This window comes from Phalacrocorax carbo, chromosome Z (assembly GCF_963921805.1).
Source record: "Phalacrocorax carbo chromosome Z, bPhaCar2.1, whole genome shotgun sequence".
In the NCBI taxonomy this organism is placed as follows: domain Eukaryota; kingdom Metazoa; phylum Chordata; class Aves; order Suliformes; family Phalacrocoracidae; genus Phalacrocorax; species Phalacrocorax carbo.
Window position 1 is genome coordinate 27,159,005 of NC_087548.1, and position 15,614 is coordinate 27,174,618.

Below are 15,614 nucleotides of genomic sequence, written 5' to 3' on the forward strand. Positions count from 1 at the left end.
TGTAATGCAGAAACTTTCTTTCAATGAATGGAACTCTAACGATAAGAGTGAATAGAGGAAAATATGTAACATAAAAAATCTGACTTGAAATAGACACACAGTACACATCTACAACATAATCTTATCTTGCTCTCTGAACAGGTGCCTGTGTGTTGTGATTAGGTGCGGTCACCAAATCTGTGTTATGTAGCCTAGTGCAACAGAATAGGAATCTTTCTAAACTACAGTTCTTTCCAGCATACTGACAGGGGCTTTGTATTTTTGCTGTTCCCAGAGATAATGTGGTTGTCAAATAGGAACGCAGGAGTAGCAAAGGGATGTCTTAGACAAAATGCTGAACTCAGATACAAGTGCAAGAGAGCTGTAGATTTGTATAGAATTTTTGTACAAAACATCCCGACAATGGCATACAGCTGCTTATTAAAAAAAGATTACTGTTATATCTAGGTTCCAGATTTCCATTTACTTCTAGACAGAAAGTTATATTCAGTCAATAAGGTTGGTGTTTTAAAAAAACACGTGTTTCCTAAGGAAGAACAATCAGCATTGTTGGCCTTTGGATTGCACTGTGACAGCTTCCCAAACTTATTGTCTCCAGTAATGTCAAGTCCCTCTTCAGAGTGGCCTTCAGTAATGCTTAGAGCCCACACTGATGGCTGAAGTATATCCAGGAATTCACTAAACACCATGGATATCATAGGCTGACACAGGCAATACCTTTCTTCCCCTCCCCAAATTGTTGCATATTGAGAAAAATAAGTGGGTCTTATTAACACAGAAGGAAGTTTCTGTGTTTCTCCACTTCCTTTCTACTTCATTGTTGAATTTGCATGACCTTAGGGTTAAACAAATATGTATAAAGGACAGTGTAACTGCAGTGACAATAAACTTGATCCTGCAGGTTACTAGGGATTTGTGCACACCATTTTTGTGTGTTGGGTGGCAAAGGCTTGAACATACTCACTGATTAATTCCATATAACTCTTATATATGTAGGTTGTATAACTCTATTTAAAACGTAAGTATTTTCAGTGTAATTAAGCATCTAATGAGAGTCAAATGTTTGTGCAGGTTTTGGAAAAGAACTTTTTGAGTCTGATTTAGACAGAATAATGGAGCATATTGAGGCTGCCATGGAAATGGTCCCAGTTCTGAAAAATGCAGACATCGTAAACACAATTGCGGGTCCTATCACCTATTCTCCAGACATTCTTCCTATGGTGGGACCACATCAGGGTGTCAGAAATTACTGGGTAGCTATTGGTTTTGGGTGAGTAAATTCGTCATGACAACTTTTGTCTGTCATAATTTTAAAATGACACTCAGCTCAAGCTTTGCAAAATTTTATGGGTTTGGGGCTGTTTTGCATGTATTTTGTATGTATGCAGAATGTAATTGGAAATAGTCTTAATTACCACTACCTACATAATGCAAGCTCTTGCTTACTTCTTCATAACTCTCACTATTTTTTCAATTTGTTTCCTCCTTTTATTCTGTCAATATCTTTGACACTTTATGAAGCAGCAAGAAATGGGTAGTACTTGGTACTGTCTGTGCAGCAAGTTAAAGTCATAGAAGTGCTGGGCTTTACAATACACTTTCAGATTCATTTTATGTATCACTTTGAATTACATTGTGTTCAACTATTGTTTGGCGTATGCAGAAACCAGTGTCACTGAAATTACAGGTAGGATGATTGGTAGAGGGAGAACTTCTAATATGAGGAATTATCTTACAGGTGAAGAGTGGAAGGCATACTAAGCAGCTGGTACTGCCAGCATACTGGGTGATGGACTGCTCTAGGGTTATGAACATAGTAATGGTTCTGAGTGTTGAAGGTTGAGCTGAGAAATAATGTTGCTGGATGTTGGAGAAAAGCAAATGAGGGCAGTGTCCCAATAGGAATGGATATTTTACTGGTGTAATTTATTATCTCCTGCTTATTATGTTTTTTGGGGGGTTTTTTTGGAATGTGACTTATATCTTATATACTCTTGTCCCACTGAAGTCAGTGGTAAAACTCTTACTGAGTTCTCTTTAATTGTCTTAGTCTGACCATTGATTAAAAATGGATAGAATTAAATGAATACAATTCCAGGCACATGTTATTGAACATGTTCTGTTTAAATTGTTTTTCTAATTGCCTAACTTGCTGTTCAAAATCCAGCTCAGCTTTTTCCAGTTTTCTTTCAGTCCAAACCAAACAAACCCTTAGATCATAAGATAAAGAAGTACCACTAACATGCTTTCCGAGTCCCTCAAAATAAAAAGGTTTGGTAATTTTGCAATGATTCATTGTGAAAGGTATTCACCTTTGCCGCTTGGATTTTTAAAAAAATATTGTTATCTTTTAGTAACATTTGCAGAACTTATAGTTACAAAAGTGGTTTGCCTAGTCCTTGTTCCCAAAAAAGACTGTTTAAGTTCATTACTGTGCTACCAGACTTTGGAGCCTGTTTTCCTTCTTTGGTGTCATTTGGGAGCAGAATCAAAGTTCCATATAGGAATAACTGAAGACCAGTGTTACATGTTTAAGTTCCTTTAAACAACTTACTTATTTCAGGAATTTGATTAATCTCTAAACATTTAGACACAGGTCGCAATTGTGTTGCTGTCATTGGATTGCTTTGTCTGCTTTTCAGGGACTTTTGACTCTCTGTTCTACACCTCTGGGTCACTGCAGTATTTCTAACAGTGTTGTAACTTTTTGTGTGCATTAGCAAATCCTTATCTCATAGTCAACTAGCAGGGACATTGTAACAGAGTACTTAGTGCAGTTAGTTTAGAGGGTTTTTATAATCTAAAATTAGCAGCTTGCTAGGCACTTTAATGTGCAAAGAAGTTAAGTATATTTAGCAGAGCTTGTAGCACTGTTTATTATTAAGGTTGCTCAATGCTTCCAATTTAAGACTGTTTTCAGTTACTTATAACTTTGAAAGTGTTGACAAGATTAGACTAGAATTTTATTTAGAACAGTTTAAATCAAAGCAGTGTAACCATTCCAAAGAATGAGATTTTTGGAAGGTATGTTGTTTTGCTGTGTTAAGGTTTTTGGGGTGCAGTCTTTCTTTTGAAAACCTGTAATTTCCCCATTTTCTGAAAATCTTCACATTTGGCAGAAGCCACCTTTCTCCTAAAGATGTGCCCTTCTGCCATTCTTCACAAAATCTATCCATGAGGCCCATTCACAAGCTTTTATAAATATTACAGCTCATAAACACTTAACAGAGACTCACTAAATCTTGCACTAAGATTCCTGCATTCTATCTATAGTAGTATTCCACAGACAGAGACTGAACAGGAGCTTTCCTGTAGAAATGGGATAGACAAATGCCTAAACCTGGGATAGAGACACTAGAAAAGGGACCATGGTATGCAAGGACTCAGATTTCCTAGGAAAAAGGAGTGGAATTAGTGGAAAATCAGTGAGGAGCAAGGACAAATAAATGAGTAAGACACAAGAATAAGACAGGGATAATGGGGAAGATAATCTGGCAGGAATTGGAAGGAGCGAAGAAAAACAGAGAAGGGCAGTTTGTGTTCATTAAGGAAATTTTCTCTAAATCCTCATTGGAAGACTGAGACCCTGCAAAGTATGTGTTTCATCCTTGTGTAGCAGAACTGCATTGCTATATTAGTATGATCAGCTCCCCATTATCTGTGGCAATAAGGGATTTGGGCACCCTGCATAACTTAAAACCTCTGATAAGGTAGGCCCAGCTAGGAGCACCAAAATCAACTGACTGTACAGAATCAGTGCTGCAAAGCTCTACACAGTGCAAAGACCAGCCAGCCAACATGCAGTGCTCTACCTGTAGAAGCAACTCCTCAACGCAGGGCTGTCTTGACCCCAGGGTTACCTTGCCACCAGGGTAAAAACTTCATTGTAATTGGTCTATTGCCACCCACAGTCATGCAATGGTCTCTGTGCTGTGTTCCCCTGTGCTTTTGGCTCCAGTGAATGGTCCAAGGAGACTTAAGCTGTCTAGAAGTTCTACTGGAGCTGTTCTTGAAGGTACTGGTGCCATGGTCACAAAACTTATACCCATGAATAACTAGGAGTTGCTTAATTAAATTAACTCCAGCAATGACTAGCTCTTCTGTAGTACTTGCAGCGTGGAAATTTACAAGCCCTCATCCTTACTCCATCGTCTGTAGTGATACAAGCTTGTGCTGAGAATCTCAATATTTATGCTGAACACCCTAAAGGAGCGTGTTTGTCAGAATTATTTCATGTACTCAACTGTGTGATATTTCTGTTTTATTTAAATAAGTAAATAACTTATAGATAAAATCCCACTATATAAAAGTAATCTCATGAATATTACGAAGTCAAGGATTGTACAGTTAGGAAGTGCCAGAACTAAGTTGTCTGTGTAATCTGAATTCATTCTTCTTATGCATATGCATTAGAATTAAATTATTACATCCTTTTTTTCCCCCACAAGATACTTGTCTGCTAAAGTGGGGCTGTAGAATTCATGAATGCATGATGAACAGCAATTAAACTTTGTTGTAGCTTCACTATTCAGTGTAAGTGTCTGTGATTTTAATTGCTGCATGCTAATCTAAACTTGGTTTTGGACAGGTTTACTGTTTCTTCAAGGATTTTTCTTTTGTGCTCAATAAGAGCATTTCACTAAGAATTTATTTTCACATCTTCCTTAGATGGGAGGCTATTTTGACACTTTTATTTTAGATACGGCAAATTAATTCACAGAGGTATTAGGAAAAAAAGTTTTAAATCAATCAATATTAATAATTGTCATTAAATGTTTTGGTGTCAAATCTGAGGTGCTTGTAATTCAGAATTATGTAGTGCTGTTTAGTCATATGTAGACTGAGTAGCAACATACACATATTGCAGCAGAACAAAGATCCTTGTCCCTTAGTTGTCCACTTAACTACCTCACTGGAGCACATCTCACACACAGCTTTTTCCCTATGGATTTCAAGCATTTTGAAAGTTAGAATTATGTACAAAATGTTTATGTAAGGAAACCTTACATCTACCACATCATAACTTTTGAGCATCTACCTCTGCTGTGTGGTGTGGTTCCTTTAACGCAGGTTTCTAACAAAAGATGTGCTCTACAGCCTGATCCTTCACACACTCATTAATGCAGAAACAGGACAGGCTTTTGCTACAGAATGGTAGCATAAAATTTTTACATGTTTATTTTGTTAGCATAAGCTTTCTGGAACCAGTTCTCTCTGTAGTTGTAGTAGCAAATAGAGAAGGTAAATCAGGTGAGAAAAAGCCGCTTTCAACTCTAGCACCACTGCAAGCAAGTCTAGTTTCATCTGCAGTTCCTCTACATTTCCTGATTCTTTAAAGCTGTCTCGGTAGTGTTGTCTCCTGACTTTTGCTGCTGTTGCTCTTGTCGCTGTAATGTAAATATTCACTGTAGCTTCTACAATGTCTCAGTCTCATTTTAAAATCTGAGCCTCATTTAATAAAATCTGATTGAAAAAGAAGAGGTGTTCTATTATTAGAAAATGTATTTAATGGGTATCAGAATTTTTAGAACTTTCTTTAGTAGTAATTGTGGAAGAGTTCTAATGTCCCTGGAAAAGATTGTTAAATTCTGAACTTTAGAGAAAGGAGGAGTTTGCTGTAATCTCAAATACTGCAAATGCTCTATGTTAGCAATGGAGTTTCACTGCTGACAGTGGGGTGGTAGAAATATCTGTCAATAAATCATGTAATCTTGCAAAGCAAGGCAAAATAGAACAAACAAACAAACAAAACCCTCAGAAAATTTTAGATTACTTTAGGGAGTGTATTAGTAGTATATGCTAGTAGTGATTTTTAAAAACAAACAAAAAAAAAGGCTTGGCACTACAGGACTTTTTCCTGTTTTTAAGGTACGGCATTATACATGCTGGTGGCATAGGAAAGTACCTCAGTGACTGGATCCTTGAGGGGGAACCACCATTTGACCTGATAGAATTAGATCCTAACCGGTATGGAAAGTGGACCACCACAGAATACACAGCAGCAAAAGCAAGAGAATCTTACGGTTTTAATAACATTGGTAAGAAGGTATTTTTAAAAATACATTTATATCCTGATAATTGATTCCAATGCAGCCTGCCTCTAGATTTCTCTGTTTATATATGTGTATTAATATATATTCTATCTTGGTGATGTACAGTATTTAGTATGCCATGGTTTTTGGTTTGTTTTTTTTTCTCCCCTCTAGTTGGCTACCCTAAAGAAGAAAGATTTGCTGGGAGACCAACAGAGAGAACCAGTGGTCTGTATGATTTGCTGAAATCAAAATGTTCAATGGGCTTTCATGCAGGATGGGAGCAACCTCATTGGTTCTACAAGCCTGGAGATGAGACTGGATACAAGTAAATAAAAGATTACCTTCCCCCTCACCCCCTGATAAATTGTCATGACAACTAGGGCCAGCTGAGTTAAATTTAATAAGAAGCATACATTTGTCATTCATTTCAGCTAGAGGTATCTATTAGGTATATCTTCCATTGTTTTTTCTATAGTTTAGAATCCATTTCATTCTGATAATGCAGACATTTCAAGACACACATCGAAGTATCCTGTAACTCGTCTAGGCATGGGGTGTCAGGGAATAGCCTAGCTCAAGGAGAACATTAGAGAACAGTTTGTTCATTATAAATTTGTATTTTTCTTACTTTCTTATTATTTGATCAGCAGCACAGTATAATGTTTTAATGAAAAAGCTGATTCCTCTCTGTATAATTCTCAGGAAAGGAGAAGCCCAATTCTCCCTTTTGGGGTTTGTTTTTTTTTTTTGTGTGCCTGCCTACCTAGTTACCTCTTTGCATCAGGGAGCATCCGGCAAATAAATGTTTTCCACAGGGATACTGGAGTCCCAATATAAGTAAGGCTCATAAAGGAATAAAGAGATACACTCTGCTGTTCAGAAATAAAGGCTTTGACACATCAGGCTCAAATAAATGATTCAGCAACAAAATATGCTGTAAATGTACACAACAGATTACTGCTACTTCTAACATTTGAACAGTTCATAGTTCCTTATACAAAATGGCTGATAAAATATCAACCCATATCTTGCTCTGTCATTAAAGAATTGTAATAATTAAGCTATGTTAGATCAAGGAAAATATTGGGTAAGCTACCAAACAATTAGGAAAGACTTTCTGTTTTGAATAAGTATTAAACTGAAGAAACTGAACGCTATGTTTCACTGAAAAGAGCACAAAATTTCCAAATTGTGTTTTATGTGTGTAAATGCTCTGTTTCAGACCCAGTTTTCGGCGCACAAATTGGTTTGACCCTGTGGGTCGTGAGTATAAACAGGTTATGGAAAAAGTCGGTGTGATTGACCTGTCACCATTTGGCAAGTTTAAAGTAAAAGGCACAGATTCTGTTAAGCTGCTGGATCATCTCTTTGCAAATGTTGTTCCAAAGGTAAAAGGGACAGTGATAACTGTTTTGATGTAGGATTTAGACAAACAAGATCTGTTTCAGAAATGGAAAATGAAGCATAATGTTATTGCCATATCTTTCAGATACCAAATACTTGGATCCTTTGGAGAAATTGCTGTGTCAAGAAATGTATTTCGCTCAGTTAAGAGCACAGCCAGTGGAGTTTATACTAGAGTAGCCCCATGTAGATATACCTTTTGGCACAAATCATTGAATCATAGAATGGCTGAAGTTGGAAGGGACTTCTGGAGGTCACCTTGACCAACACTCTGTTCAAACAGGTCACCTGCAGCTTATTGCCCAGGACTATGTCCAGATGGCTTTTAAATGTCTCCAAAGGTGGATATTCCACCAGCTCTCTGGGCAACCTGTTCCTGTGCTCAGTCATCTTTACAGTAAAAAAGTGTTTTCTTGAAACATGGAACCTTCTGGGTTTCAAATCTTTGTTTAAAGAAGCCCAAGTAGATCTCACCTGGAATTCTTTTACAGAAGTACTAGAAGAGCTTGGCAGCTTCCTGCCTAAAACTGCGTTGTACTGTGGCAGCTTCAGGCAGCAGAGAAGAGCAGTGGAAGGTGCTCTTGCCTGACCATAGCTGGATGTAGTATTCATCCTGGATGCCCAAGAGAACAGTTTTGTTGGGGTTTTTTTTTATTGTTTGTTGGTTTGGTTTTTTTAAAATGTAACCCATGCTTATGTTCCACACCCCTCGTATGACTCTGTTTTACAGCTGGTTGCCTGAAGCAGGCAGGGTTGCAAATATTCACAATATTCAGCTTTCAGCTCACACTTCTCCTTTCTCCACAAGTGTGGCTGCTCACAGATCCTCAGAACACAACCCTGTTTTCAAAAATGGCATGCCATGACAAGCTGCCCCAGGTTTCTTATTCATCGTTCTCAGTTTATGGTAGTGCTCCTTAAGTCCCTTTATCTTTCTGCTTTGTCAACCACTCTCCTCTAGTGTTTTCAACTTCACAGATGCACTTCCAGCAAGCAGATTGTTCCTTTCCAAAGTGCTACAGCCATGAAGTTTGCTCATTTCAGCACAGAATTTAAGTTTTTGCTGTAGGTGATGGTTTTAGGTGCTTCAGACACCAGAGGGAGGAAGTATTGAGAAACAGTAGGTACACTAAGACTGTAGTTACGAAGGTAGAGGACTTTCTTTCACAGGTCAGAGCCAACTGACTCTGAATGGGAAGGCTGTACACAAGAATGGTATCCTATATGTTTAGGAGAAAGAAGGACCTGAATTGCCACATAGTCGTATTTGTTTTTACTGTATCAATTTTGTGATAGCAATATAGATTAAGTTTGCCTTCTTTCTATCTTGGGGTAGAGGTGGGGCAACTTTGTCATCAGCAGCCGTAGATAACACTTACTGAATATGTGGTGTGGGAGGAAAGCAAGATTAAACAGGAAATTATGGGAACAAAATGAATTATTTCAATGGAGTTTAATCAGTGTCACTAAGGGGAAAAAGAAAGGCAGATGGCAAAATAAAATGAACAGTTTATGAGTCCACTTAAAAATCCAGCATTCACAACAGTTGATTATTTAAGATGTCTGATTTCTGGTACCACTCATGCTTGTCTGGATCATAAAATAATTCAGTGAAGTTACCGGAGATAAACATGTATCACAACCAGGTTGAGTGTGGCTACCATCAGGTCCTGAAAATTCAGTTATGTGCCTGTAATATGCCAGTAACTATATTAATATAATATGACCTTGCATAAGAATGTAAATATCTGCAATATTTTCCTTTTTTCCATTAATTGTCTGGAATATGGGCACTGACTGGGTGATTGACAAGATGCTTATGAAAGCAGAATAAAATAAGAGACATTAAATTCTGCCTCTGGAATCAGACCAGCACAACAGCTACGGCACATTCATATTTCTGTTTCTATGGAAGATATCTGTATGAATGTGTCTGTTTTATGGTCACAGCTAAGTAACTGTCATTTGAAATTTTACCTCTAAACATCATTTCTACACAGAACCTGATCCAAATGTACGGAGGTAAATTCATAGTCAGCATACATAAATCAGGGTCACAAAAGCACAAGCCAGCTCGGTATTTCTTTCTTTAAAGGGGCAAAGTAATATTATCCTTTTGGGATCTGAAAGCCTTATTCACATGATTGAAAAAGAATATTTATGTCAATAATGTGTAGAATTTTTTATTCTGATGATCAGGGAACAAACTAAAATTGATTGGATTTTCATTGAAAATGCATTCTTAAATCAAATTTAGCTTAAGAACACCTTGTGTAATACACAGTTAACAGATATTTATAAAGATTTTGATATATCTCATTTCAAAAATTTCAAAATTTTCTATGAAGAAAAATGTGAAATTTCCAGTGTAAATCTTAAGCTTGGCCAACTGTGTATCTGTCTGCTCCTATTATGCTATAGTGAAACATGCATAAAAATGTTCTTTCAACTAAAGATATATTTCCATATATTTCATAATGCTTAAGAATTCAAAGGCTCTATTTTGCATTCTTAGTGATAGCAAGTTTTATTTTGTAGGTGGGTTCCACAAATATAAGCCATATGTTAACGCCAAGAGGAAAAGTTTACGCTGAGCTAACGGTTTCTCAACTGTATCCTGGAGAATTTATGCTTGTAACTGGCTCGGGGTCAGAACTCCATGATCTGAGGTGAGCTTATTTCTGATACAGTAACTACTCAGTGCTATATAGTCTGATCAATATAGAAACCTTTTTACTAACTTTACTCAGTTTTACCACTTAACAAACTTTTTGCTAGGTTCAAGAGAATTCTACTCATTTACTGATTTTGGTTTCTTAGAAACTTGGCTGTGTTGAATATTGAAGTATAAACAGTTGCATATTGGATTATTGTTGTGTAAAAAGATGGAGAATTTACTGATAGTTATGTAATATACTTTAACAGAGGTAGTTCTTGTTTTGTTGTTGAACTTCTTTGTGTTTGGCACGATATGATGGACCACAGCACAGTTGTTCCTTTCTAGTGTTTTATTTTACACACACACACAAAAAATTGGCTTTAGACATGGATGACCCCACAGGCACTGACCTGGCAAATACAGATGGGTAGCCCAGTCTTCCTGATACTGTGCTAATGTCTTCTGCTTTGGCTCTGGGGTCACAAAGCGAAACAACAGAAATAAAGGAGGTAGAAGCAGTTGCAGGATGACTTCATTAAGATGCTTTTCATAGATGAGCATTGGAAGTGACATTTCTAGTGCTATAAGGGGCTGTACACCCATACTAAGAAAAAGAATTTTTCTTACTGGAGATTGCTGACAAATCAGTTATTAAAAATGAATCAACACATAATAGACTGAAATTTGCTACTGCAACAGACGATGAATAATGTACTGTTTCATAACAGTCCTGTGGGAATCAATAGGACTATTGGCACATTCAGGAACCAAATGGCAGAACCAGACCTAATTCCACAGAATTTCAGCAGTCCTGTTTGGTACTTCCCTATGCCTGAGATCTTTTAGCACTGCTTAACAAAGTAGTACTTTATAAGATTTTTAGATATATTCCTTTCATTTATTTCATGAGCTTCCTGAAAGACAATACCCAGCTGATGTTTTTCATTAAATCAAAACTCAAAACTGAACTTCCTGCCAATGCTTTAATACTGTATTCAGGAAGGAACAAGCCTGGTTGTACATTTCAGTCGAAAGAGGAATTTATTTTGAGATTTCTTATGCTCATTGTGTTTATTGCTTACTCTTTTGTATGTTGACTTCTAATTAACACATTCTGGATCCAGAGGCAAATCTGTGTTCAGTTCCATGAGATCACTTCTTTCTCTTATCTTAAAAATACTGTTCCACCCATTTAAATTCTCTCCTTTCCTGACTGTATCCCAGATGCCCATGCTTGTATACAAGTATCTCACCAAAAAACACTGTTTAACATAAGTGACAGATTTGACTATCTAATGTAGCACATACTTCCATTGGTTTTAAGAAGGTGTGGGACTGGGAGCTGCTGGGAAGCTGAACACTATCAAAAATTATGCCTTTTTAATCTTTATCTAAGTCAGTTACTTTTCATTAAAAAATTAACATCACTGTTGTGTTTTACATGCAGGTGGATAGAAGAGGAAGTAATGAGAGGTGGATATAAAGTTAAAATAGAAAACATGACAGATGAGATGGGAGTACTCGGTATAGCAGGTCCATATGCCCGACAGATCCTCCAGAAGTTGACAAGTGAGCATCTGAGTGATGATTCGTTTAAGTTTCTCCAGTCTAGACATTTGAAACTTTCTGATATTGCTGTTACTGCCATTAGGATATCATACACAGGTAAGCAATAGAGAAAACAGACTCTTAAGGAAAGAGGCAATAAATAAAATAAATGTAACTAAAATTATGTTGAAAAATAAATCTCATCATGTATTCATAAGCAATAGGTTAATCACATTTTATATATAAATGTGTGAGGAAATGCAGTACATTGATTTTTCAAATGTGATCTGGTCAGAGTCTGTGCTGAGTTCTCCAAGACCTTTTAATCTAGAATACCCTATAGTGTAAATATTTATTTTACAGAACAAAAGGCCAGTTCTGATAACCTCTGTGGTATTTGCTGCGAAACCAACGTCAAGAATTGTTTTTTGATTACTGCATATTAGTGTTTGTCAAGTGCCTTGAACATGTAATGCTGTAATGCTGAGTATTTTTCTCAGTTACTTTTATTTTGTATTTTTACGTCTGTCTCCACTGCAATGGAATGAATTCAGATCACTCTGAAGCAGCTGAAGTCCTTCTATTTCTGTTGTACTAAATATGATACAATATACTTGTTTTATGCTTATTTGCACTCAGTTACATTTGTTGTTCACTTGCCAAGTCATCATCTGTTTATAATGCCCTTAAGCTTCATGTGTCATCGTGACTTTGCTACATGACTTTTTCTTTCAATTATTTCAATCATTTCTGCCCCCAGATTTCAGTTAACACTTTAAATTAGAGCAATAGTACCACTGCTTAAGATATAGGGCATAAATCGCCTGGTGGTTCTTAACCGTTAATCTTGTTTGTGTAACAGGTGAATTGGGCTGGGAACTCTATCACAGAAAAGAAGATTCTGTAGCCCTTTACAGTGCAATCATGGAAGCTGGCCAAAAAGAGGGAATCGACAACTTTGGAACATATGCTCTGAATGCTTTACGGCTGGAAAAGGGTTTCCGAGCCTGGGGGGCAGAGGTCAGGAAATATAACTTATTTATTATTCTTTCTGTTTATTTCCTTTGTTTTGTTATGACTATACAGCTTTTAGTCAAAGCCAGCTCGGAGAGTGTTTGTTCCCGTTCTCAGTTTGGCATGAAAAGAAAATTTACCTTGAGCAGGAAGAGCTGCTATAATTCTGAACAGTGTCTTTACTAAATAAAAATAACTAGTATACTCCATTACACTGCTGGAAAAGATACACTTATTTTGATTTGCTGATGTTTTTCCCTCTTGTGTATAACAAAATTATGAGGGTTTTGCTGAGTCCCAGTGTTTTGAAATCAGAGGTTTGGTTGATAGATTCTGAAAATGTTTTATTTCTGTAATAAGTGTGTCATGAGAGGCCAATTATTCTTGCTGTATTTGGAACTTTTTCATTTCCCATTAGGTTGTTTGTGCTGAATTTGCTAACTCACAATATAGAACTATTCGGGGGGCCTAGGGAATTTGGGTAAAATCAGTATAATTTCTGCTTACCTGAAATTTTTCCTAATTCCTTTGGAAAGGAAAGAACTCAGGAAGGTGAAATGGTGGGCATTTGGGGGTCCTTTTCATTTGCCCAGTGATAGTTATTTTCATTCTTGTTTCAAATGCTGCCTAACAAATCATTCCCCCTCCACCTAAGGGAAAGGTAGTGAATAAAATTGGCTCTGTGTTTTATTTTCCTCTCCAGCTAAGGCATTCTGCTGTGTTGCAATTAATGTGCGTGCCTCAGTTATTCAGTCTGCTGCTGGTTCCATTCTACTTTGATGAAAACTTTTATCTCGTACTGAAATGTGTGCTTACCTTGCATATTGAAATTAGATGAATTATTTATGTATCTATACTTTATATTAGTCATATCGCAGAATCACACAGAATCACAGAATCCCAGGTTGGAAGGGACCTCAGGGATCATCTAGCCCAACTGTTCCAGGAAAAGTGCAGGCTAGACAAGATGCCCCAGCACCCTGTCCAGCCAAATCTTGAAGGTGTCCAATGTGGCCGAGTCAACCACTTCCCTGGGGAGATTATTCCAATGGTTGACTGTCCTCACTGTGAAAAATTTCCCTCTGGTGTCCAATCAGAATCTCCCCAAGAGCAACTTGTGTCCATTCCCCCTTGTCCTCTCCATGTGACTCCTTGTAAAAAGGGAGTCTCCACCTTCTTTGTAGCTACCCCTTAAGTACTGGTACACGGTGATGAGATCCCCTCTGAGCCTCCTTTTCTCAAGGCTGAACAAACCCAGTTCTCCCAGCCTATCCTCATATGGCAGGCTTCCCAACCCTTTCATTATCTTGGGGCCCTTCTCTGGACCCCTTCCAGCCTGTCCACATCCTTTTTGTATAGCGGGGACCAGAACTGTACACAGTACTCCAGGTGTGGCCTGACCAGCACTGAGCAGAGCGGGATAATGACTTCTTTCTCTCTGCTGGTGATGCCCTTTTTGATGCCACCCAGCATCCTGTTGGCCTTCTTGGCTGTAGCAGCACACTGTTCGCTCATGTTGAGCCTCCTGTCCACCAGGACCCCCAGGTCCCTTTCAACAGAGCTGCTCCCCAGCCAGGTGGATCCCAGTCTGTGCTGCACTCCCGGGTTATGTTTTCCCAGGTGCATGACCTTACACTTGTCCTTGTTGAACTTCATAAGGTTCTTGCTGGCCCACCCTTCCAGCCTATCCAGATCTTCCTGCAGAGCAGCTCTCCCTTCTGGAGTGTCTATTTCCCCACTCAACTTGGTGTCATCAGCAAACTTCATCAGGCTACACTTGATGCCGGTATCCAGATCCCTTATGAAGACGTTGAATAACGTTGGGCCCGATATTGATCCCTGGGGGACTGCACTTGTGACAGGTTGCCAGTTTGAAAAGGAGCTATTTACCACCACCCTTTGGGTGCGGCCTGTCAGCCAGTTTCCCAGCCGCTGCACAGACCACTTGTCTAGGCCGTAACGCATCAATTTCTCCAGGAGGAGACTGTGGGGGACCGTATCAAAGGGCTTGGAGAAGTCCAGGTAGACAATGTCCACTGCCTGCCCCATGTCAACCAGGCAAGTCACTTTGTCATTTAAGGCCACCAGGTTTGTAGTAGATACTCTGTTGAAATCATATATAGGAAGCATACAGTGTATTCAAATGGAAGTTGCACATATGCAACATGGAAGACAACGACCCTAGAGTAAATAGAAAACTGTATGAAGTACCTAAATAAATACCTACCACACCCCAACTTAAAAGCTATAATAGTCCATCATGTATGGATGGTGTTTGTTTGTTTTTTTAAACAGATGAACTGCGACACTAATCCCTTAGAAGCTGGACTGGAGTACTTTGTAAAGCTAAACAAGGTATGTCTTACTAATTTCAAAGTGTTCTTTTATGCCCAAGATTATTCCTTTAACTGTTTGAAGAGAAAAATGTAATTATCTGTAAAATAAAATAGATTTAGAAAGTCAATTGAGCAACTTTTTTTCATTGTATATATGAATAATTTCTTTATAAGTAGTGATTTGTTTAAAAAAAGTTTCATATTTTTCCATGTTTTTGCTAACAAAATTATAAATTAGGTCAGGAATTTGCAAATACTCAGTGTGGTCTACATGAAAAATAACTCTTTGTGATTTATTTTCCAAAAGAAATTTGAGTCGTGTGCTTTTGTAAGCATATATTATCTATATACAAGCTGAACAAGTCTGTTCATATTGTGAAAACACTTTACCTGCTTATTTTTGTTAATGGAGTTGTCTGTAGGATCATTTTCTCTGGCTACTGCTCTGGTACACCAATTACCGAAAAAAAACAATAGATTTTTTTAGAAGAATTACTGACTGACAACTTGGATATGAGTCAAATATAAGTTAAATTAATATCTTTGTTAAAAAATAATAACAATTAGTTGTTCAAACAATTTCTAAAGAGATCCTCTGTTCATATCTTATTCCTGCCT

General features: G+C 37.7%; 1 protein-coding gene across 1 annotated transcript in view; it reads left to right on the forward strand.

Moving 5' to 3' along the window:
* The window catches only part of DMGDH (dimethylglycine dehydrogenase), a 49,599-nt gene that overhangs the window by 18,991 nt on the left and 14,994 nt on the right, over window positions 1-15,614 (forward strand). Inside the window, exons 7-14 of the mRNA XM_064438658.1 lie at window positions 1,072-1,270; window positions 5,869-6,038; window positions 6,207-6,360; window positions 7,258-7,423; window positions 9,978-10,108; window positions 11,546-11,763; window positions 12,509-12,666; window positions 14,956-15,015. Of these exons, the coding sequence (XP_064294728.1) occupies window positions 1,072-1,270; window positions 5,869-6,038; window positions 6,207-6,360; window positions 7,258-7,423; window positions 9,978-10,108; window positions 11,546-11,763; window positions 12,509-12,666; window positions 14,956-15,015 (1,256 nt within the window). The remainder of the gene's footprint in view (window positions 1-1,071; window positions 1,271-5,868; window positions 6,039-6,206; window positions 6,361-7,257; window positions 7,424-9,977; window positions 10,109-11,545; window positions 11,764-12,508; window positions 12,667-14,955; window positions 15,016-15,614) is intronic.